Source organism: Betta splendens, chromosome 22 (genome assembly GCF_900634795.4).
Source record: "Betta splendens chromosome 22, fBetSpl5.4, whole genome shotgun sequence".
NCBI classification, from domain to species: domain Eukaryota; kingdom Metazoa; phylum Chordata; class Actinopteri; order Anabantiformes; family Osphronemidae; genus Betta; species Betta splendens.
Window position 1 is genome coordinate 6,087,810 of NC_040900.2, and position 24,873 is coordinate 6,112,682.

A 24,873-nucleotide genomic window follows, 5' to 3' on the forward strand; every position below is an offset into this window, starting at 1 on the left:
ACCATGTGCGTATTTTTAATGCAGGTATTAGTGAAAGGCTTAGTCATACGCTTCCCCTAAGCAGGAAACTACTGCTACAATGTGAAGCATAAAGAGTGTTTTTATATTTTAACTCATAAATATGAACAAAGAAAAAGTTTATATCTCGGCAGAAACACTCAATGAAGCTACAGTGCAGCTATAATAACCAAATAAGTTTAACAAAAATAAATTGAGGAGACTTTCCAATAATTTATTAAAGCATGATTTTGTAAAGCCAGTTACAAATAAAAAAAGAACAACACACACATCTCTCTCTTTCTCTTTTTCTGTAACAAGCACAACGTTTACCATGTGAGGATGATGATAAGCATAACAGAAGATAAGAACGGGCCCCACTCTGGCCGCCTGCGGCTGATAACAGGACCCTTTGCCACAAAGTTGCCCTTGAAGACAGATTTGTGATCGGACTCTTTAAAAATCTTACTTCAATTTAAAATTCACTCCGGCAAAGACACTGATCACATTTCAGTCACTGCAGGGAAACATCTTCCGACTCACACACAGAACCAGATGTAGAATAACTAGGACAGCTCCAAGCTCCTCATTGTTTATGGCTTAATAAATGTAATATAATAAGCTCAGACTGGAACCTGAGTGAGTTCTGCTTATTCTAACTCTACAGGCAGGAAGTGTGTGCAGCCAGGGCCACAACAACAAACACCAAGACCCAGTAGTTTTAATTGTGAGCAGCTATTCTTACTTAAGATTTTGCCCTTAGTTTAGTGTCTTCTTCATCTTTTCTTGTTATATTATTACATTTAATTTTATATAATAATGATATAAATAGAATAAACAATAAATGAAACATATCAGTAGTAATACAGTAAGTTCTTGGTGCTTTTTGGAGGGTGAGAACGTGAGGGTCATGACCTTGGTGTTTCTAAAATGCTGGCTACGGCACTGTTTGCAGCACTTCAGATAGAAAACAGACCCAAGATGTTAAACCTCACTTTGATGTTGGCTTTAGAAACCTTCACTCGGCCAAACTGGATGTTTTACTGTCACCACGTTATTGTGATATAAAATCTATCGTGTCCCAGCGGTGTTGTGCGTGAGGGATTCTGTTGTCTACCTGTAGTGCCACATAGTCAGTGATGTGAACAGAACCTTTCTCTTGCACTTAAACACAGACACCCAAAGCAGTGAAAACCTTCAGCAGATCTGAGCTCATATCCTCACAGTGTCTTCTCTGCTCCTCTTACAATGATACTGAAGCAAACCCATTATTTTATAATACATAATTCTCCCATACACACATTGTAATACATACAGTACAGTAAGAAATACCGAGCCCTAACCCTCCCTTATATTTCCATGCTTGACCCCTTGATTCACAACTACAACACCATTCTTTGCAAAGGGTCATGTCTTATTCCCAAGGAACACGCTCAGTGATTCACACCTGTGTTCACATTCCCTGTTTCTTTTTCAACAGTTTAAATTACTTTACACCATGACTACACTCACACACACAGCAGCATTCCCGACACAGCACTTGGTTAGGGCGGTTAAGATAAGAGGGGACGATAATAACAGTAGTATCAGTAAGAAAAGTCACATGTTGATAAAGAGATTAAAAAAAACACTAAATGGATTTTGGATGTATTATTATATAAGTTTCTGATCTCCTCAGTAAAGAAAAGTGAGAATAACAGTAGCAGACACAGTATTTTATGGCTCTGAGGTCCAACACATACAACAATACTAAAATCATACAACACTGAAAACATGACCTGTGTCAATAAACTCAGTGTTTTTACTAAATCTTACTTCACCGTGAGTCACATTGATGGCACAGCCAGTGGATTGGCATCATATTCAGACATTATTTAGGTCGTTATCAACACCATTCACTTGCATGTACAGTACAGCGGTTTGCGCAGCAGGTGTCACATTGCATTTATATAGCATCTATATTCTGTACAGTGCAGTGGATACTGGAAATTCATCAGTCGTTCTTATAATGTGTGATATACAGTACAAAAAGGTACAAGCTGGTTGAGTTCGTGTACACGCATGTGAATATACAGTAGATTTATGCTGTTACATGTAGACATATGGGGACGTTAAGCTGTTCCTATAGAGCCATGCACAGACTCTCTCCAAATCAAAACCGCTTCTCATAAATCTCCATAGGATTGTTGTTCTTCTTTGCATGGCCACACGGTGGCACTGATGAGGGAGCGCGCGAACGCTGTGGCTCCAGGGGCCGTGGAGAAGAACCGCGGCGGAGTCCCTTTCTCTCAGTCACACATCGGACGTGACAGGTGTTGCAGATGAACGACGGCGAGAGAACGACAAAGAGAACGCGAGCACGAGTGCAAAATTCATCGTCCAAACTCAAGACGAGGATGCAACAGGGGCGCGTGAAGAGAAAGAGAGAGACTGAGAGAGTGGGGGGGGTGGGACTTGTGCTTGTTATGTGAGTTTTGGTGTGTGTGTGTCCGGAGAACGATTGCTTGAACATCTACATGCAGGACCACACGCTGGAGAGAACTGTCCCGAGTTGTGCGTTGTCAGTGTCATGCTCGTCGGCGACCGGATCTCCATCCGACCCGACGGATCCGGCTCCTCTCCCTCAGCCCCGCGGCTCCGCTCGGCCGCCTCGCCGGCGATCACCTGGCCCAGGAGCTGGTGACGCTGGTCACGGACATGATGCTGCAGCGCTTCTTCACCATCATGTTGATGTAAGCCCTCATGATCTTGGTGATCTCGCCCACCTAGAGCATGAAAAGACACAAAAAACACTGGTGAGTGTGCGTTCATGCACGTCTGCAACAGGAGGAGGCAAAATCTTGAAGCGTCACCAGGGGGGTTTCGAAGAACATCTCCCTCTCGTCCACGATGATCTTGTAGGTGCAGGGCTGTGACGCCCCGAAGAAGGTGATGTGCTCGTACTTGAAGGTCTCCAGAGGTTTGGGCTCCCCTCGCTTGTACACGGACACGTTGTCAGCGCTCACCCCCAGCCACAGGTCATGAGGGAACCCTCCCTCCTTACACTGCAGGGAGAGGACAGGACGGTCGTGAGGCAGAACTCATCCAAGCTTCAGGGCCTCTGTCTCTCACCCTCTCACCCTCTCACCCTCTCACCTCCACATCAAACAGAGTGGACCCGTATCCAGGCCACTCCTTAATGATGCTCATGTATTTGAGCATGGCTTGGTGCTGGGGCATTCCCTGCAGCCGGGTCCACTTCTCCAGAACGCTGGTCCGCGTGGCCGACGTCTCCTCCTTCACCCACATCTCCAGCATCTGCTCCTCCTCCACCTGCAACAACAGCAACGCAACCAAGGATCAGTGATGGGAAGATCATTGTTGTATTGTGAGTGTAGTTTTATTTTGTAAAATACACTGTACGAGTCTCCATCACTGACCTTCTGTTTCTTCAGTGACCCAGTTTTGAAGCTTCTCCTCAAGGTGCCGTCCAGGAAACTGGGAGTCTTTCGTTTCTCAATCCCAGGCCCGATGCCTCCCGGGCCCCCCGCCATTCCCTTCCCGTCTCCCGCGCCTCCCCCTCCGCCTCCTCCCGCTCCACCGGCCGTCCCCACACCCGGCTTGGTGGAATGGAGGATGCGACTGCGGAGACGCCCGATGGGGTAAACGCTGCCCAGGCTCCAGCCGGCTCGACCCGCCCCGTCGCCGTGGAGATACTGGAGGCGCAACGCCGCCAGGTGCTGCAGAGTCTCCTCCGAGGCCGGAAAGTGGCCGCTGATGAGGGACTCGTGAGCCTGAAAAAGAAGGCGAGACAACACATTTCACAGCTTTAGCTAATGGTTTAATGCTTTTCTAGTAACCTTTCTTTAAGGCCTTCTGTAAATGTCTAGAGTTTAATTTCACCTGCTCAAACATGAAGGCAAACTCCACTCCCTCTTTGGGCATGCTCTCCACATCCAGGAAGCAGTAGAGCTTAAAGTAGAGTTTCCATTCTCCCTCTTCCTCCTCTTCCTCACTGCCCGCCAGTCTGGACATAAGCATAAAGAGCGTTGACTCAGGGGCCGAAACCAAAACACAGATAAAATATGAACGATTTCCAAACCTCACGTTTACAATATTAAACCCAACCGTCACCTTTCAAACTTGGCGAGGACGTCGGCCACGATCACTCTGCTCTCCAGTGCGCGGTCCGTGAAGCAGTTGTGCTCGAACAGCGAGAACAGGTTCTTGCTCTCCTCCATCGCCAGACCTCTGATCAGCTTCTCCACCACCTGCAGCCGCAAACGCATTGTTCTTTAACTCACCCTGTGTTCTCAGACGACGTGTGTGTTGCTGTGTGTGTGTTGCTGACGCGCACCTCTCCAGCCGTGGTGTGTGAGTTGATGGAGATCTTGCAGGAGCCACCTCCGTGGCAGTAGACCGTGGTGCTCATCTCCTGCCTCACCAGCAGGGCGGCGATCTCCTCCTGAGAGGGAACAAACTCGCGGGTCTTGGTCTTCTTCAGGGATTCCCCGATGAACGTGGCGTAGCGCTCAATGTCCGCGCCGGGGTAACGCTCGCGCACCCTGAGCCGCAAATACACAAACATTTATTCCAACTTCACCGGTGAACGTTGTTTTCCATCAGCTGAGTGAAGATGGGCACCTCTTGAGGTGGAAGCGGAGGTATCGGAGGATGGCTCGACTGGGCAGGAAGGTGCAGCTCATGCAGGTGAGCAGGTGCCAGTGCGCTCGATTGGCTGGGCTGTTTGGCTGAGGCACGTGATTGGTCTGCTTGATCACCTGACAGTACACCTGAACGGAGCGCGGAGGTTAGACGCAACGGACGGGAATCACCCGAGCGGAGCTTTGCTCACTAAGACAGTACCTCATCCCTGAGAGGGCGCAGGTCCTGGCAGGTCTGCAGGATGCCCTGGATGATGGGCACCGTGTCCGCCAGCGTCTCCATCTCCTGCAGGGAGTTGAAAACCCGCACGGCCTCGTCCTGCAGGCTGGCGTAGCCCTGCTGCCTTTGCACTGCATGCGGGAGGGGCAAACGTGTGAGTGAACAGAAACCAAAAACCATGATCTGTGTCGAAGTGACCCCACTGTGAGACATTTGGTGCAATATACAGATAAACAGGCATCACTAAGCTCATGTAAAAGCTTGGGTTTGTGATCTCCACTCACGGCTGGTGACCTCCCCGTACGGGAGCGGCAGCAGCGGCGCGTGCAGAGGATGCTGCGTGTATCTGAGGATGGGGTTCCTCCTGTACATCTGCTCCACCACGTCTGGGTTCACGCTGTTCTCCTGGGAGGACGCGCAGACCCCGAAACTCAACTTTAAAAAGGCAGCATCACACCTTTTAAACCCCCCCCCGTTACCGTGTCTGCGCCCTCTACCTTGATGTCTCTGATCAGCTGCAGCGTCGGCGTCTCTATGGGGGTCTTGCTGTCTATGACGCCCTGGATAGCGGCTGTCCACCTCATGGCCTCGTTCAGCATCTTGGTATAAAGGCGGTACGAGTGCTTCCTCCCGTAAACTATGATGTTCCAATAGCCTGTGAAAGAGGGAGTTTAAATAGCTTCACATTGGTTGCGTGTGTCTAATCCTCCATTAGCGCCTGCTCCACCTCCTTTCTCGCCTCTCACCTGTCTCCCGGTGCACCCGCTCGTCCGGCTGAATGACGGAGCAGAGGGAGTTCAGGACCAGAGTTCCCATCTTGGAGGAGTTTCGCTCCGAGCTCTTGTAGTAATCCAGCGAGTTGTGGGTCAAAACAAACCAGCGCTTCTTCAGCTTCAGGGACGTGCTCTTAGCGTTGGTCTTCATCTCCTTTTGGAGCCAGCCTGAAACGGACCGTACTGGTCAACGAAGGGGATTCGGCTTTGAATCCTTGCTAACGGGGCAGCGGGTGCGAGCCCGGTCCCACCTCTGACCAGGAACTCCTGGCCATCGATCCTGGCGTCTCCTTTGGGTTTCTGCAGCAGGCTGATCCAGTGATGCATCTCCTCCGGCGTGTCGCTGTTGCAGTGGATCACGCGGTTGGCCGTGATGATGACGAAGGAGTTGGGCCTGCGAAGGTGAGAGAGCTCCAGTTTGACTGAATCAGGACTGATTGGTCAATTAGTTATTTGAAATATTCTGTATAAATTTCATTCATAAATGAGTGATCGATCCACTCACCGATCGGGGTTGTCGGACGCACAGACAGAGTCGATCAGCCCGACGTCCAGCGTTCCCTGAAACAAGCGATGAACAGTTCACAGGTGTGTTGGACCTGATGCCCGGTACTTTGTGTTCTGTGAGACTGACCACAGCGTTCTTCGGGTTGGCCTGCTCGTGGGACATCTCCAGCAGCTGCTCAGGAGTACACACCCGCACTTTGCTGAGCACATTGAACCAGCCACTGCACAGAGGAAGAGACAGGACACGGTGTCTGCAGAGCGTGAGCCCGGCCTGGTTCCCGCCCCCCTCCGCCCCCTCCAGCGTACCTCGCGTCCTCAGGCGACTCAGCAAACACCTGATACGTACGCTCGTCGGTCACGATGTTCAGGGCGTTCTCCTTCTCGTGATTGTCCACGATCTCCCTGCGAACGAAGCAGAGAAACGCAGCCGACGTCTTAAAGCAAAAGCAAAACGCAACCGCGGGTCTGTTTCGTTTCTCCTGTCGAAGGTCATACTTGGCCGCCCGGATGTCGATGGTTCCCTTCAGCTTCTCCTCGCTGTCGTTGTCGTAGTACATCAGTTTGCTGTCTCTCAACACGAACCAACGCATCTTCCAGTTCCTGAAGAGGAATAAGAGACAATGAAACTAGACGCCGAGACAAGCCACAAATAATAAAACAGTTTGATTCATTCATCTTGTATCTACTGAACAGCCATTATAGATAATAGTTTTCTCCCTGTCTTCTATTTACTAAACTTAAAATCTTGTTTTTAGTACATTCAGCTTATATATGTGCTTCAACTCGCGTGGGCCGTGGGCGTTCTCCATTTCTGCAGGGGCTGAAAGTTTCACGTTAGACAAAGCTGAGTTCATCAACACATGACCATGATCTGTGCTTAGAATAAAGGCCTGTCTGAGACGTGCACTCGTAGCATGCAGTCTCCACCCAGTAACAACCACAACAACCTGCGGGAGAGCGTGGACAGGCCTCCTCCCTTCTTGTAGAGCCAGCCCGACTTGAGAGACTCCTGCTTGGAGCGGAACCACATGAAGGTTTCGTCTTTCAGCACGCACCACCGCCTCCTCCAGGGAATCATCAGACCCGCTGAGGGGGAGGAGGAGAGAGTTAGGCCCCTGAAGTGCTGCACTAAGTGCTGCAGTACAGGTGGCGCATACTCACCCTTCATGTAGAGGTATCCGTGGAAATAGGGAGGTCCGTTTCCATTCAGCAAAGTCACTCTGCCGTTAGTCACTTCTTCATCTGTGTCCATCATCCCATCGTGCTCGTCATCACTGTCTGCATACTGACACCACACAAACACGTATGGTGAAGTCAGCAAAAGCCAAAGTTCATGACATCATCAGATGTAATAGAATGAGTAGATTTGAAAAACAGATTTTAAAGGTAGCTGCTCATACATATCTGTGTGCACGCATGATAGGATGCATGTGAGTGTGTGTCCTCACAGAGTCAGAGCTGCCTCTGTAGGACTCGATGCTGGCGTTGGTGCAGGTCGACTTCCTCGGATGCTCCTCGTCCGCCACCGCCGCGCTCCCGCGGTTGCTCCCGGACACGGAGCTGTCGTCTCCGGCGGTGACCGACCCCTCCTCCTCCTCCTGGTCGTAGTCGGACTCGGTGTCCGCGGGCATGCTGTAGATGGGCTCCTCTCCGTCCACCAGGCTCTCCACCATGCTCACCTTCCTCTCCGGCTCGACCTTGGCCTCCTCCTTCGCTCCCTCTCCCGGGGGAGGGGCGGCCGAGCCGTCTCCGGGCGGAGGGAGGGGGGGCGGTGGAGGGACTCCCGCGACAGGCCCGGCATCCGCGGGCAGCGGAGGCGGGGGCGGCGGCGCGGCGGGCACGGTTCCCTCGGCGAAGGCGGGCGGCGGCGGCGGCAGCTGGGCGAAGATGTCCTGATCCAGCGGGGCGTCCGTGTCCGCGGGCGGAGGGAAGTCGGGCAGCGGGATGCACTCCTCCTCCGCGTGGAAGCCCTCGTCCACCTCCTCCTCCCCGGTCGCACCCCTGCCGGCGCCGCCCGCCGCCCTCTGGGCCTTCTCGTCGGCGGCGGGCTTGGCTCCGCCCGCCGCCGCCGCCGCCGGGTCCACGCCGCCGAAGTCCAGCAGGTCGATGAGCTGCGTGGCCTTGCGCGACGCCTCCTTCTTCATGCGCTTGAGCTCGGCGTCGCGCCGCAGCTGCAGCTCCTGCTTGGAGGACTCGCACAGCTGGGACACCTCGTCCTCCCTCTTCTTCTGCAGGCGCTCGATCTCCCGCTCCAGCTGCAGGATCTCCTCCATCTGCCGGGCCTCGTCCTGGTGAGGAGAAAGTCTTACTTCTAAAACATCTGTTTCCGTTTTAACGTCTCTGATTAGGTTTTTTTGAACTCTTGCCTCTGTGGATTTGGTTTTCTTGTCTTCGTCATCCTCCGCCTCCTCCTGCTCTCCTCCTTTCGCCGCCTTCTTCTCCTCCTCCTCCTTCTTCCTCTGCTCCTCCTCCTTCTTCTTCTTCTCCTCTCTGAGCTTCCGAACCCGAGCGCGGGCCACCTGGCCTCGCCTGTGCTTCTGCAGCACCAGCGTTGCCTTGCGTTGCTTCACGTACCTCCTGTGTTGGATGTGCTTTCGGAAGTGCTTCTGGAGGGTGACGATGCTGACGCGCACGCGCTTGAAGTGCTTCCTGTGGACAAAATGAGAAGATCAACTGAATAGGAACCAGCGCGTAATATTAGAGCCATCTAAAACTCCACTAATAATGGTCTTACTTAGCAGAGAAAGTGAGAAGGTGAGCTCGGATTATCATGGCAGCCTGACGTCGGACTTCATCCCTGTCTTTCTCTAAACGCTGCTCCAGAGACTCTTTCATAAAGACCTAGAGCAAAGGTCAAGGGTCAGATATAACGTAGACAAAATCCCTTTGGAAGTTCATGGAGACTAGATCTTTTTTACATCACCTTGGTTTTTCCTAACTGCCACTCTTTCTTGGTCTTATCATATTTGAAGAGAAGGTCTGTACTCCTCTTTTTGTCATCTCCGGCTGCTGGCACCTTTTCTTTTGCAATGATCTTGTAGCTGGAGAGAAAATATGAAAGGGAGATCACAGTACATTAAACAGAGAAGGAATACGAAGACTTTAGACCAAGATGAGCTGAGGCTTAAAGCCGTTTACCGAGAGAAGAAGTCTTTGAAGGTCCTGCGGACGGGAAACCCGGCACGGCGGATCTTCACCGTCTCCAACATGCCGGAATACCTCAGCTGGTTCAGCACGACCTCCGGGTCAAACTCGTTTGACTTCTACAAGTGAAATGAGAAAAAGAATAAATGAATAAGAAAGACTTTTTCAAATGAGACAAATGTAAAATGACAGTGATAATTTTGATCACAGCTTGACCTTTTCCATGTTGGGTTTAATGCAGCGAATGAAGAAAGGGTTGGATACACTCAGAGTGGCCATGAGAGCATGAAGGGAGTCCTGGGGGGACACACAGATTTATTCATATAATTATATATAAATCCTTTAACCTTTCATTATGCCTAATTTTAAACAATTTGAGCAAATCTGCATCTTTTCCTGTTCCTGGTAAAATGCAGGCGTCGCTCACCCTGAACTGGGAGCTGACGGTAGGTTTGCGTCGGGCTGTTCCCATCTTCTCCTCGTTGTTCCTACTGCCGACCTTCTCGAACAAGTCATAGATGAAGTCCAGCCTGAGGAGCCACATGACCGTGATGAGTACGCATGAATGTCAGACTATTAGTTGAAATGTGAAACTGCATGTATGCTGATGTCTGAACGTGTGACCTGCTGTCCTTCAGCATGTTCAGGATGTCATCTCTAAAGGTGTCCCTGTTCTTCTCCAGGATGCCTTTCACGTCATACAGCACCTGTCAGAGACAGGATCATCATCGGGATCATCATCGGGATCATCCTTCAATAGTCCCCAACTACTGTTACGATACAAACGAGCTCATTTGTGCAAAACTCACCTCCCCTGCGTAATGTTTAATACCAAACTGATGATCAGCAAGTCTGGGCTTGACGTAGTACGGGTTTGTCTGAAGCAAAGGGTCGAGAGGAGGTAAATAAAAATATCGTGATGTTTTTATATAATGACACAATTCTATCAGTTCTGCGCAGGGTAATGTGTGAATAACTCACAGAGTGTCTGCTGTGCAGCTTCTCCAGCAGAGTGAAGTCCGTTCCTTTAGGGAACCGACTCTCCTCATTCACCAGTGCCAACAAGCCCAGTTTCTGACAGACACAAACGCATCATTGCAGCGGAGGTCACATCAGCTCTGAGCAAACACACCCATATTACCTCTTACCTTCTCTATGAGATCCAGACACTCGGCGTTGTCCATCCAGTCTATGGCGTCCCACTGAACGCCTTCCCTGTACCGAGCGCAGCGTTAGTATGAAAACCGCTCTGGAGGAGCATAGTCTGCCTCCGCGTGTTCACCTGTTGTACTCCAGCTGCTCCAGCGAGAAGATGTGCTTGTTGAAGTACTCCTGAAGCTTCTCGTTGGCGTAGTTGATGTTAAACTGCTCGAATCGATTGACCTGGAAACAGACGGACGCATGTTACATGAAGCAAGTTTGCACCTACATGACATTTAACACGAATGGAAGGTGCTGACCTCAAAGTTCTCAAAGCCAAAGATGTCAAGAATCCCGATGGATTTGAAATTTTCCTTCCCTTTGATTTTCTGGTTTATCTTGAGGATGATCCAGGAGAAACACTGGGAATACAGCGCCATGGCAACAGAGTCCCGGGAGTCAACAGCCTGGAGAAGGAAACCAAAGAGGTCAGATGAGTGTCTGAGGACGCTAAGAGGAAGATTCTATGTGGAAGACGCCCGTTTCCACCTGCTCTATGGTGAGTGGGGAGCAGATCTCCTCTCCTCGGAGTATGATGGAGCGCTGAGTCAGGACTTCGGACAGCTGGAAGGCGTCCAACCCCAGCAGCTCGCTGGCATTAGTGACCACTGCAAGCACGGGCGCCCATGTGTTACACACTATATGTTCCAACGCTGCTGCTGCTCGCGCACGAGGCGTGGGGCGTTCACTGACCTTGTTTAGTGGTGATCTGGGCTCCTCCTGCGAGCATGAACTCGATGTTGCCAAGCTGTAGGACCCCTGAAAGCAGCTTAAACATGTCTCTGATCTCCTCCTCGGTGAACTCTAACACCTTCAGCGCCTCCTACAAAACAGAGGAAAGGAGTGATTTTTATAATGGGCTCAACAGCTAATTTATGAATGAAATTGAATATTAGCCTAAGTCAAAAACCGACATTATCCAACTGACCATGACACTGTTGAACAGTTCTTTGTCGTTGAGGCTCTTGTCCTTCAGACATCCTGACTGGCTGAGGTAGTGGTAGGATTCGGCAGGCTCCTCCAGGAAGTAGAGACCTGAAAAGTGCGAGTTCACATGAATAACGCGCCGTTTGAATGACAGTCAGATATTTTCGCCGGCGTTTCTCACTTTTATGCTCTTTGTTCGCTCCTGCCAGCAGAGCATAGAAGATGTGGTAGTTTCGCTCTCCGGGGTTTTGTCGCACCACTCGGTTCTACGACAGAATCAATGCAGCACAGTCTCCATTAACATTTCATTATGATTTGCTACACAGGTCGGTACTAAGACATTGTGCGTTGACATGAGCGGGCTGTCGCTGTCGTCACCTTTTCCAGCAAATCTGACAGGTAGAGAGTCAAAGAAGCAGCAATCAGTCTTTAATACACTTTAAATGTTAAAGTCCGATGCGCCTGTAAAGTAAATGAGGATACAGTCGATCACGCAGCCTCCCTGGATGTTGCCACACTCAGAGAAGTGAAGCTGGATGAACTTCCCAAAGCGACTGGAGTTGTTGTTGTAAACAGTCTTGGCGTTGCCAAACGCCTCCATGATCGGACTGGGAAGACAACAGGAGCGCCGCCGTTACCATCGCAGACTGGTGTTTGAGCACAGCCGGACGCGTGAGTGTGGGTCCTCGCTGTGCTGTACCTGCTCTGCACGATGGCCTGCTCCACGCGCGTGCTCCTCTCCGCCGGCGCCGTCCCAGCCGAGTTCTGGCTCATCATGGACAGGAACTGCAGCAGCAGCTTGGTGCTCTCCGTCTTCCCGGCGCCCGACTCGCCGCTGGCCGTGCACACGCACACACACACACACACACGCACACACAATCACCAGCGCCTTAATTGAATCCGCCGTGACCTTCTGTGACATTTACATATCTCTGACTGGTCTGAATGGCTAATTGATGTCGAGGTTAGATTGCTCCAGTCCAGGTCCTGTCTGACTCAATCAGAACCAAGTGAGACAAACTGAGGGTAATTGAATGGCTGACCCCACTACCTCCCACTTCTTACCCACTGGGGTTCTGGTGGGAGGAATAAGGGTGGAAGGCAGCGGTTATTGATGAATATCATCATCCTCTGCTTCATCTTCAGCTTTCACAATTCAACCACTAGAGTCAATATGTTTGGAACAACCTTGACTTTTTATTATGCGTAGTAGTTTTTATCTGCCTATGTTACAATGTTTTGTGTTTTTGATCTGCAAAACTCCAGCAAAACTTAGGGTTAAGTAGTGAAATGTTGCTTTGTGATTTTACATATGCATACGTGGATGTGGGATATGCACGTGTAGCTGTGTGCGCAGCTTTTTCTACCGACCTGATGAGGACACACTGGCTGTCGTGGCGCTTCCAGATGCAGCGGTAGCACTCGTTGGCCACGGCGAAGATGTGCGGGGGGAGCTCCCCTAGGTGGTGCTTGGAGTACAGGTCCACCCGGTCCGGGTCGTACAGACCTGGGATCTGCTTGTAGGGGTTGACGGCCGCCAGGATGCTGCCGATGTTAGTCTGGGGACCGCAGGGTTTTCTTTTTTAAAGCGTTTGTGTCAAATGCACACATTTCTAACCTGCACACACTCAAATGCACTGACATAAATGGAAACATATAAATACATACACACATATGAGGAATATTAAGGGAAGCTTTTGTCAATATTAATCTGGATTTAAGGATAAGGTTTCACAGCAGACAGGAGACATGACATTAGGACAAATCATCAGATATTTGTTAGAAAGCTGGGGTCAAATCAGTGAGATGATGGATGGGGGTGGGGTGGGGGGTGGGGGGGGGGGTTCACCTCTATCAACTCCTCTGCTCTAGAGGCAGAAAAACGCTCACACTCAGCATCTCCTTCTGTGTCATATTACCCCGTCAGTGCATTTTGTGCCCGCACATTGAAACCCGTGCATCCTGAACCCCACCGAACACAGTGACACAGAAATGTGACCCGCGCGGGGGTAAATTCTTGTGATCAGCTTAGGGGAAATCCCCGCGTGGACAATATTTCATCATCTAGATTAGGTCACACTCAGGGAGGATGCTGTAGGTCTGCTGCCCGCTAATCTGTCGGGTTTCTAGGCTCGTGTGACTTGATGGGGCTTGATGGCCGGGTCACAGCGGCGTGTGCGTGCACTCACATAGATGTCGTCCTTCTGGTAGCGCTGGTACAGGTTGTGCATGATGGCGGCCTCGTGCAGCTCGGCCAGCGACGACATGTCCTCCACGCCGTCGATGCTGGACTGGTGCATGGCGTACACGCGCTCCCGCGTAACCTCGGCCTGCTGCAGGTACAGAACCTGGAGAACACGGCATCCAGACGTTTAGCGGCCGCTTCTCCATCACGTGTGTGCGTTTTTGGTGAATGAAGCCAAAATGGATGATTTCATCATATTTTTTGCCGAACAATCATTAAACAAATGAGATATAACGTGTTAATTATTAAAATACTTTTGGATGATGGATAAACACATCAGTCTCTGATCTATTTCCGTGTTTGTCTAAATATCTATAGTTAGCTTAAGTTTGCAAGCTGCTAATTGCTAGGTAGGAACAATGCTGATGCCCGATGTTAAACACCAGCTACGCAAAGGCTCCAGTTTTAGCTAATTGTGATGCAACACGTTGAAAACCCACATGATAATTGTTCAGGGCGTTCAGGCCCAGACCCTTGTCTCATCCATGTCAGCCATTGCCATGGCAACTACAGAGTAGGGGGGGCACTGTGAAGAAGGAAACGAGGAAGGACACAAGGACGGCAGAAACGAGGAGGGAGTGGGTGACGTGACGAGGCCGGACCTGACGGGAGGAAGCAGCTCAGTGTGTTTTCACGTCAGGCCTACAATGACCCATGCATGTAGTGTACACACACACACACACACACACACACACACACACACACACACACACACACACACACACACACACACACACACACACACACACACACACACACACACACACACACGAGCACGACTGTGATTGCCTTTCAACATAAAAGGTCATTCATCCATTTATTCAGTGCATCAAAATCATTTTTAATCACTGTCTGAGAGTGGGAACCACAGCATTAGAGCTCAGGCTCCCAGTCAGCCTCCAGTGAGTGTGTGTTGCTGTAACAGATGTGCTGGAAGTCTGTTGGTAGTGGCAGAGGGGACGCTGTGGGCATTCAGACACCCCGCCCGCCCCAAGTAGCACACTCACAGTGCAAGTTTGCTAAGTGTCTGCAAATATAACTCTACTCCTTCTTTACCAGTAAATAACAGGAGCGATCAAGCACCTCATTTGTAGATGCCTCCAAAACTAGCTCTCAGACGTTAAACTAGAATACAACGAGCGCTGATCAAGTCGCTATCACCCCCCCCTACACACACACACACACACACACATACACACACACTCAGCTGTGTTTAAATGACCCAATTATCTCACACCCTTGATTAGAGGCAGCATAGTGTGTGCAGGCTTCACAAACTAATGGCTTCTTCTTTGATTCCATCCACTTGTCTTTTTGTCCTTTCACAACCTTAGGCACTAAATCTCAGCACTGACATGCTTAAGTATCACCATCAACCATGTGTTTATAGGCTGCAAGCAATTTAGTATGAATGCAGCAATCATGTGTGTGTTGGTAAAGAACACTGAGGTGTGTGTTCCTGTCCCTGTGAGGAAGGAGGACGATGAACACAATCCACGCTAAATTAAATGTACATCCAGGTCCATCAGGCCACCCAGCCACCACCTTCCCCTTATCTCCTAAGCTTTCTCAGCCTATTAAATCTCTCTGTCTCCAACAATGTCTTCATGTCTCAAACATCTCTCATGTCTTTTTCCCTTTGTATGCTACTTCTCTGTTATTTGCCTCACTTTTCTCTCTGTCTCCTCCTGCTCGTCATTAATTTACTCTTCTTTTCTTCTGGTCGCCCCACGCTTCGTTTCCCACATTTCCACAATATTCTTCTTATTTCTTCTTGGTGCAACCTGCAGACTGAATTTATGCTGTGCTCCCTCCGTGACTCTCATTTATCTTTCTACCTGTCTGTCTAATGTATATGGATCCCCGTCTGCTCACTTGCACAGACGTAACTGCATTTAATGCCTAAGTGGCTCAGTCTGAGACCCCCACCTGTAATTGAAAGCTTACTCAGACTTATTTCACTGAGAGGGTCTTAGAAATGAGGGTTATTACGACGATACCTCACACATACAGGACATATACAACTAAGATCTTGACTGCCAATACGTACCCTGCCAGGGGGTAATTAGTTTTAAAATGTCTGCCACTATATGATCTTTGAATAACAATCTATGCGCATGTACTCATGTCTGAGAAAGGCTCGAACATTTTCACAATGAGATTAAAGTGAGTAAATGCCTTCTGCTTTTAATGCCAAAGCTGCTTCCAAATGTACAGACGTTTAAACCGCAGATAAAGAAGAAGCGATGTTTAGGAAATACCACCATGGCACAAAAGCCTTGGAGAGATGCTGCAAAGCGAGAAAGTGTGTCAGGGACTGAAATAAAACGCAGCTAAAGAGGAAAAGGGAAAAAAAGGGAGTTTGCAAATGTCCCCGTTGTTTCCTTCCATTGGCCGCTGGTGGGTTCCAAGCACAGACACGGACACAAAGCACACGTTCGCGCAGAAAGTCTAATGCATGTGGGGCACATGCAGAACATTTGACTGTGCAGAAGGTTTAAAATTAAATACTTTATATTTATAATTCATGGCTAGAGAGGAGAACAGCAGAAAGAGATGGGGAGAAAAAGTCTGAGGAATAGATGGAGACACTTGAATTTGATTCCGGCTCCAGTACGTGAGGATGCTTCTTACAGACATCTCATCAGATGGAGCTTCCTCTGATGTCTAAAGCTTCTTTGCATGATTCAGAGGCAGTGGGGGAAAAGACCTCTTCATCTGACTTCACGCATTAGTTGCAGACACAGTGAGCAGAGAGAAAGTGAGGGGGATAAAAAAACGGAGCGAGAACGAGCCGTGGACACAGTGACCTATATATTGTACAGCCCTCCATTCATCAGTGCAGGAGAGGGCATCACAGTCACACATGCAGGTACCTTCTCTTAGCTGACCTTGGATCAGATCTGGAGGAAGGACATGCAAGTGCACTTGGTTCACGATCTCAGTGTTATTTACGCCATGCAGATAAACTGACAGGCGCTGTTTTCGCAGGCATGTGATCATCTATCATCACACACCGCTCCCTGCACGGCTTCTTAGGGAGATGTTTGTGTGCGAGTTCAGTTTATCTCATTATACAACACTACAAGGTCCATGAGACCATGAGGAGGAATGTGGGTCAGAAGATCACACGGCGACATGAGCTTGTTTCTGTGCAGGATCCAACCAAACGAGTCATTTGTGTACTTGTCATTAGGTGTGTTTGTCAGTGTGTGTGTGTGTGTGTGTGTGTGTGTGTGTGTGTGGGTGCACTGGTAAAGCATCCCTGCAGCATGTTCTGTGCTCACGTGAGCTCTCGCTGCTGCGCGCAGGCAACGAAATTCAGGTCACGTAACGCACATCGTCCATAACTCGCTGCGAACGTCACCTGTGTGTTTGCGCGTGTGTGTGTGTGTGTGCGAACTGTGTCGCTGGAAGGAAACAGGCGCATACGTGGAATTCGTGGCTGCGCCTCCCGTGCGTCGGCCTGTTTTACCGTGTGTACATATACACATTCCAGCCCCGCGTGGGCGTTAAAGCGTCTGAAGCAGGTAGACACTGTGACACCCTGATGTCACAGTCCATGCAAGATGCTGGCTCTGTGACCGTTGTCATGGAAACCGGAGCAGAAACAATTTATTACCAGAGGTTGTCTAATACAGCTGGTTATAAATATAAGACAGGAAATATAAAGTTTAAATAAAGTCCACCTGCAGATACTTTCAACTGTCCTTTTATTATAATGTGTATGTGTAAATGTATAAATACAACCACTATCACTGATAGAACAGCAGGAGGTCAGAGTCCCAAGATGAGCAACAGGGAGCGATGGGATCCTGGCACTGTTTGCATGGGTCGTATCACGATCCCGTGGATTCTCTATCAAATATTCACCGCCTCCTCCAGAGCTAACATTTAAAGCCCGACCAACAACAAGCAGAGAGAGGCAGGCAGCGCTGGATGGGGGTGGGGGGAGCTGAGGACATTTATAATCTAGAGCAAAGAGAAACCAGTCCTGCAGTTTGGGAAAACCTCTCTGAACGAAAGCTTTCAGAGCAGCTTCTGGGCATTTTGTGTTGAGGACAATCTGTAAAGGAGTGTAGACGCGGATGCAGACACTAGAGTTAGAGTCAAAAATGCTAAATCTATTATTAGCCGCATCCAAACGCCGCCAACTAGAGCGCGTGTGTACGTGTGTTTGTGTCGGCCATCAAACAACATCGGCTCTAAAGAGCAACGCGTGCACGTCCTTGCCCTGTAACAGATTACACGCAAATACCCATAATGAGATTTAAACGTTCAATTCCATTATTTTGGCGGGACATGTGGCCATTGCAGCGCGGTCTGGACGTGTATGTAAGCAGAGCGTCATCACCAGAACCTGCAGTTGAGTGGAGTCGCTTACATGGATGCGTGTACTGTATTAGCTGTGTTGTTACCTCTCCATAGTCGGTCGTGACCACAAGGGTTCCGTCTCCACAGGAGTTGACAGTGGCGGGAAGAAGCTGCTCCTTCTCTCTGACCCAAACACGGGCCCCCTGGGCAGAACCGACACACAGACAGGTGTTAGGCTGTGCACATGCTCACATCGAAGGTTATAGGGTCACACAATAAATATGAGTCCATCGTTAATGGGTGTTAACAAGAATTCTGCAGAAACCCCCAAAATGTTTGTGTTTAAGAGGAGGTGTGCAGACAAAGCCCCCTTTCTTAGAGCTCCAGACCTCCGACCTCCAGCCTTTAAAGAGGGGCACAGCGCAGCATCGGAGGGAGAGGACCATAGTAAAGGGAGCAAAGGCGAATCAGAGGAGAGAAAGTCAATGAGGCCAATAAAGCTTAAAGACAGTAAACGGACCACATGCTATTCTGTCTCCTGCACCAGTTTACTGCAGTCCCTTTAATGGTGTTACAAATAGTTTAATTCTGATGTTTGACCGACCAATGATTATTGGACTCATTCTGACCACGTCCAAGGTCATTTACTGGATTCTATTTACATTCTCGCTGTAAAGTCTTGTCAAAAATTTATAAACTTAATTACTCATGAATGAAGAATGAGACGAGGTCTGAGTCTTGAACTCGATGGACACGTATTCAAACACATGGACAAGCGGACGCCGCTCGTCTGGCGGCGCCGACCCTCGTCCCTCGTTCGCCTGCTCCGGCCTTTGCGTGAACAAGCTTGCACATCCGTAATGAGTGTGACATCTGAAAAATTCAAGAGCCTCCTCCTCTGCGCTTCTTTCTCTCCGCTCCTCTCTCCTCAGCCTCTCTTTATATAAAGCCCTCTCTCTCTGTGAGTCGGCCTCGCTCGCCCACATTCCTCCACACTGACCCGCTCTAACGACAGTGAGGCTGAGACTTGACCTGATGACCTCTGCGGCCTGAGGCTTCACTCTCATCCTCCGGTTTACTGATAAAAATACAGCTCGCTCCACTTAATCTCCAAATCCTGGTCACCTACAGCAGCACTGGCCCTGGAGCACCTGTTAGTCGAAGGCACACACCTTCCATGCGTGTTTCTACCTACTCTCTCTCTCTCTGTCTTCCCTTTATTAAGGTAATTGCTCTCTAGTCCCTGATCAATACTTTTACTACAGGTGCAGTGGGGGTTTATAAATGACCTGCCGGCGTAACAACCCCCCCCCCCCCCCCCCCCCCCCCCCCCCACTTCTGTGTCCTCCTCCCTTCCCCCCATCTATTACGGGCCCAGACAGACCGAAATGGCCGTGCATGACAACAATCTGCAAACCGCTGGATCCCTCTGCACCGGATCCACAGTCCGACTCAGGCTTTCATCTCCATCCATCACCTTTCATCGCGCTCCATTACACCTCAACGCGACCCCTGACCTCTCATCTCAGAGCTCGCACTCTAACAGGGGTTGAAAGACAACCCAAACATCCTGTTCACGGCCGGCTAGCGGCTGATTCTGCTGTGCAGGTCCAAGCTACGGCTACAGTTGTCATGATTAATAGACTGATGATTAATAGGACTCGCAGTTGATGATATACAAGGGAGAGCTCATTCAGAAAATCCTGACCATGTGATAATCCTTTATTATTGAGCACATAAAAAGGAGCATCCCCAGAGCGTTTGGTCCAGACGCTAGAACAGCTGCACGCGTGAGTGTTTGAGTCACTCACGCTCCAGCGAGCAGCGATCGGACGCGAGCGTATCACTGGCGTCTCCAGGCTCACGGACCGAACGGACCGCGTATTCAACGCGCGGCCACTCGAGTGGACATCCGTTTACCGCGTCGTGTTAAAACCTGCGAACACAACTGAATTAAAAAAAACAAGGCGATTCACACGAGCAGAGACGGTGCAGACGGGCGACAGGGATGCAGATGGACGAGAGACACGGATGAATAAATGATGTCAGAAACAGCTGACTGGTCAGCGGCTAATGGAAGGTCACTAATGACCAGTAAGAACGTGGGGGGGACACAGCAGGGGCCGTGGAGGCTAACGGGTCATGGGTGCATTTACAGATGACTTTGAATGCGTGCACTTGTTAACTACAGCTACTCCTAGCACAGTGTTAGCGCAACGCTAAGCACAGCGATCAATAATTCAACACGATGAGATCTTCTCCAGTGCGGCTGCTTCACTGCTGCTTTCTTGCACATATTCCTCTCTGAACGTGGTTTTGGCTCTTGACACATATAGGGCGTAAAATAATGTTCTGCATCTCCACACTCAGCCTGTGATGGGTGTAGTGAAAGACCTGTGAGTGCTTACGTAAGGCACCGGGCAAGTAGAGGAGGGACCTTGTCCTTAGGACACTTTATATAATCTTTGTTATGAGGTCTATGACGTTGACCTCCAGGATCCAGTGAACAGAAAAAGAGTGAGAAGAGCTCGATTCTAACATGACTTAAAGCTCTGACTCATTTTCCTTAGTGCAGCCTGACCCGTGTCAGTAATGTGACAATACAATCAGGACAGTGCGGCTTTCAGCAGATTATAACAGCTGGCAGGAGAGCAGCGACATGCGGGCGTGGGAGGGCGTCACCTGTCCTGTGAGTCACATCTGTCAGCGGCGAAATGTGATTAAATCAAATGAAGTTCAACTGCGTGGAGAGAAAAAACATCTGGGGACGATCACAACTGGGGGTGTCACACATAAGTGATTTAATCCACAGGCAGCCTGAAATCAAAGGTTTTGGACTGGCTAAGATTTGGAATGGAGACTTTGACTGCGATTTATGTTTGCTGCTCCGATTTTACTGATCTGTGGTTTGGACCCATAAACTCTCAACCTGTCCTGAATTCCACAACAAACACGCGAATGATTTATCCCAAGTAAACCAGATCAGAGTCTACTGCTGAATTACAAGCGGGGATAAAGGCAGCTGTTAATGTCATTTTGTGTGTGTGCGTGTGTTTGTGTGTGCGCGCACGTGCAAGCATGTGTTTGTACACTGCAAATCCTCTTTGCGAGGCCCGTTTTGAGCAGTCTGCTAATTATCACATTCTCTCTCATCTTGGATTAAACTACAGTCGCACGACCCCACCCCCACCGACACCCTGACAACGACGCTCGGCGGCAACAGGAAGCAGGGCGCCATGGAAACAGCCTCTTCTCTGAGCACTGGTGAGTGCTGGGGTGTTCGGGTAGATATGATCATTGGGCAAGCTGTATATAAATGATATAATTGTAGTTATTACTAATGTTTTTTTTATATTTTTATTGTGTTAGTTCTTATTTTATTCTAGATACAGGGATTATAATTACTGGACTGTCATGTGTTATACCTACACATGTAGAGCAGGCAGGAGAGAGTGAGACAAGATGAAAAGGCAGAGATATGAAAGAGAGGAGAGACAGACGTGGAAAAGTGCCAGAAGGAGGAGAGAGACGGGCAGAGCAGCACTGACAGCGGTTGGTTGAGCGAGACGGAGAAGCACCGAGTGGCCGCGGGGGGAGAGCGAGCGAGCGAGCGAGAGAGAGAGAGAGAGAAGAAGAAGAAGAAGGCCGAACTGATGCAGCTCCCGAGCAGAACAAATGTGTTCGGAGCTGCTGAATATAGGTCACACATCTCCAATGACTGTTCCCACTGATCCAGCTTCCCAGTATGCACATTATGCAAAATCCTGCATATCTGTGGAAACGGCTCTGCTCATTTTAGCCCCTCAGCGTTGTTTCTCAAAAATCCACCGCACGAAAAACAAATGGATTTTTTTTTTTTTTGCTGCAATTAAACGACATCAGAAAAAAATGTACAGCTTGCTTTGACATTTGCAGGTGTGTATGCATGAATGTTGCCCAGCCACCTATAGCAAATATAGAATATATGCATACTCAATAAATTGCAGAGTAGCGACGAGGAGAAGAACTGAGGCCTGGTGACCAGACAGGACAAGATGAAGCTATAAACAGTGTGACCTAATGCAGCAGGAGGCGTTTGATGCAACTAAAGGTATTTCACCTTTCACACCTGTTAGGACCTGAGAGCTCGGGTCTGCAACGTAAATGGTACCTCTGTTACGAAGATTTACAGCAGAACTGAAGAATGTCTCACTATATATTTGCCCTTGTGTGATTTGGGAGGGTTATATTTCTGGAGGACGCTTTGGGGCTTTGACTATTTCTGTCTTGCAGGTGACCTACACTCGGTGCTGTCCTTAAACGCACCAGAGACGATGAGAGCTTCAGTTTAGCAGGTTTACTCTTCTCTGTCGATGCTGTGGTGGAATTCCACATGCAATTGTGCAACGCAGATTTGCATTGAATATGCTTGAATATGAGGGGGTTACGCAGTAGTCGAACGCCACCTGACATTTCATGCTCGGCCGACTGGCCGGCTATCGTGTTTTCTGCCTGGGTTGAGAGCGCGGCAGAGAGAGAGGTCAGCCGCTCACTCTTTTTGGTTGGAGGGATGGACGGCACAGATACGGGAGGGACGACGGAGGAGCGAAAGCGAGTGGATGTCGGACAGATACGTCCTGAGAGAACTGATCCGGCGTGAAGTCATACTTCTGGACATCAGATATGCAGGTTATGCACAACTCCAGGCCCCAGCATCATAACTCAATCAGTCACTCCATTTTCACAGGCTTTCAGAGTCAATGTGTGGGGCTGCGGGGCTGGTGATGGTGGTCTCTGATCAATATGTTATAGACACACTGACGGGAAATGGAGCAGGAAAGATGGTTGTTACATGTAACTGTAGCTGTGTGAGCAACTGAAGGATTGTCGCAGATGTGTCAACCAATCACTCACCTGCTTATTTACTGTATAACATCTGGAACATAAAGGCCTGTTGTCCACAGACCCAACACTCACACACACTCACACACACACTCACACACACACACACACACACACACACACACACACACACACACACACACACACACACACACACGTCTAATGACATCGCTGCCAAAGTGAGAGGAATTTAAACCCGTATCAGATTAACTTAAGAGGGAGGGGGATAAGTAGTCATTGGCATCAAAATCAGCGGACAAGACAGCGTTTCATGAGCTCGTCTGCATGAGTGTGGGCACATGCCTCCGAATGATCTGTGCTGACAAACACAAATCATGGGAAGGGAAGGGTAGAGATAAGAGGCTTGCGTCTCTGGGGGGTGGGGGGTGGGGGGGGGCTTGTAGCCCATAATAAAGACTCTGCAAGGACATAAATAGACAAAATGAAGGACCGTAAGGGGTGAATAGCTGAAATCTCACATCTGTTGCAATAGACTGACCTGTCTAATATCCAATTATGATTCAAGTGTTAAATACCCCCCCCCCCCCCTTCAAGCCCCTCTCGCATTCCCGCAGCCGCGCACCGGCCCATCCAGTACCCACCCATGGCTCCCAGCGTCGTCCCATTCACAGAGGACCAAAAGCCTAAAGAAAAGCGGCATCATAACAGCAGCACGGTGTGGGAGGACTGTTGCTACGCGGTCCATCCTCCGTCAACAGACTGGCCTTGATCCGAGAATCAGCCTTATGCACGAAAAAAACCCGTGTCAGCGCTCGTTTGGCCAATTTCATCTGCGGATCTGCTCGGAATCAATTCACCGGCCGAGACACGAGCCAGGTCCCGGCGCTGAGCAGCGGTTATAAAATCAGGGGTGTCTCGAGTTTATTTGCAATCGATATATGAATAAACACGCACTGAACAGGCCCGTTCGCGGTCAGGAGCGGTTCCAGTCGACGAAAAGCAGGAGCTGTCGAAAGCAACACAGACGTGGATGCGACGGAAAAAACGCAGGAGCGCGGAGCGTGCGTGTGTAAGTGAAGATAGATCACGGCACGAACGCTTAATCTAATCGTTAACGCTTATCTCAGTCACACTGACACACATTATCCATAGCTTACCTCTGTAAAAAACGCCTCCATCCTCGCTACTCCTCCCAGCAGACGCGCACCCGGCCCGGCGCAGCGCACACACCGGCCCCGGTTTCAGGTGCGCAAATCCCACCGAACGAGGAGTGCGCGTTTTCGTCGAGACGGGGAAAAGGCAGCGGCGCCCGTGGGTCAGCGTTTCCCATTCACCAAAGCGTGGATCCTCCCCACGAAACCCTCCAGTCCGGTAAACACGCCTCAGCAGCGGCCGGGCTCTATGCGCAAAAGCGGCCACATGAGGAGAATCCAAGGAGGCAGCGATGGGAAATGAAAAATGTCCACGCCGGGGATCCGTTGGAGGAATGCTACGTGAAGTGCCCCCGTTTTCCAGGTCTGCCTCGCTTCACTGTCTGAGTGTGCGTGTGCGTGTGTGTGTGTGCGTGAAGGTGAGAGTGAGGCGCTCTGGACTGAGAGAGAGGACCAGTCGGGGGGCACAATGAGCTTGACGCCGTGCACCGCACGCACCGACGGGGCGGCGCAGCCTCCTCCGACACACACACACACACACACACACACACACACACACACACACACACACACACGGATGTAGGGCGTCGTTGTCGTGGCTTCGCAGCTTCGCCGCTGTCGTAACATCTGGATTTTCCTCCAGTAAAATCAGAAAAAAATCAGTTCTTATGTTATCAGGTAATCCATCTTTAGGGGATAATCAGAACAGATGAAAGAGCCGCGTCCCACTTGGCCCAATTACAGGTGTTGAGCCTGAAATAACCCAGACCCAGCTTGTCTTTCATGTAGCTGTGATCCCCAAAAATGACCGAAAGGGGATTTACACAAATGAAAGTGTGGAAAGTAAAACAGTTTCATGTTTCTTCTGCTTCTGTCAGAAGTTAAATATTAGAAGTACATACATCACAAT

General features: G+C 49.8%; 1 protein-coding gene across 2 annotated transcripts; it reads right to left on the bottom strand.

Annotated features, from left to right (window-relative positions):
- Positions 1-211: 211 nt before the first annotated feature.
- Positions 212-24,464, bottom strand: myo10l1 (myosin X, like 1). Of its 2 annotated transcripts, none has more exons than XM_029140072.3 (43): positions 23,970-24,464; positions 18,075-18,173; positions 13,601-13,759; positions 12,783-12,970; positions 12,112-12,246; positions 11,895-12,019; positions 11,790-11,803; positions 11,593-11,677; positions 11,413-11,519; positions 11,178-11,307; positions 10,974-11,092; positions 10,745-10,891; positions 10,567-10,667; positions 10,433-10,499; positions 10,266-10,358; positions 10,094-10,162; positions 9,909-9,991; positions 9,712-9,814; positions 9,501-9,581; positions 9,279-9,403; positions 9,064-9,181; positions 8,875-8,981; positions 8,507-8,789; positions 7,589-8,428; positions 7,302-7,425; positions 7,088-7,226; positions 6,636-6,740; positions 6,447-6,542; positions 6,268-6,361; positions 6,139-6,194; positions 5,885-6,027; positions 5,607-5,801; positions 5,358-5,515; positions 5,145-5,265; positions 4,843-4,991; positions 4,621-4,769; positions 4,334-4,541; positions 4,111-4,247; positions 3,880-4,003; positions 3,417-3,770; positions 3,133-3,309; positions 2,850-3,041; positions 212-2,762 (listed from the first exon to the last, which is right to left on the bottom strand). In XM_029140072.3, the coding sequence occupies exons 1-43, from the start codon at positions 23,988-23,990 to the stop codon at positions 2,658-2,660; spliced, it is 6,225 nt and encodes a 2,074-aa protein (XP_028995905.1). In that variant the 5' UTR covers positions 23,991-24,464; the 3' UTR covers positions 212-2,657. The 2 variants fall into 2 exon arrangements, with proteins under 2 accessions (XP_028995905.1, XP_028995904.1); XM_029140071.3 differs by having other exon boundaries at positions 7,085-7,226.
- Positions 24,465-24,873: the final 409 nt, after the last annotated feature.

What these genes read in the sequence shown, in the direction of transcription:
- myo10l1 (XM_029140071.3), bottom strand. Translation starts at nt 23,990, where the DNA reads ATGGAGGCGTTTTTTACAGAG. An exon ending in ACAGAGGCAGCTCTGACTCT is followed by an intron (nt 7,426 to 7,588) that starts GTGAGGACACAC and finishes GTGTGGTGTCAG; the next exon opens with TATGCAGACAGTGATGACGA. An exon ending in GAGTCGCCTGAGGACGCGAG is followed by an intron (nt 6,362 to 6,446) that starts GTACGCTGGAGG and finishes TCCTCTGTGCAG; the next exon opens with TGGCTGGTTCAATGTGCTCA.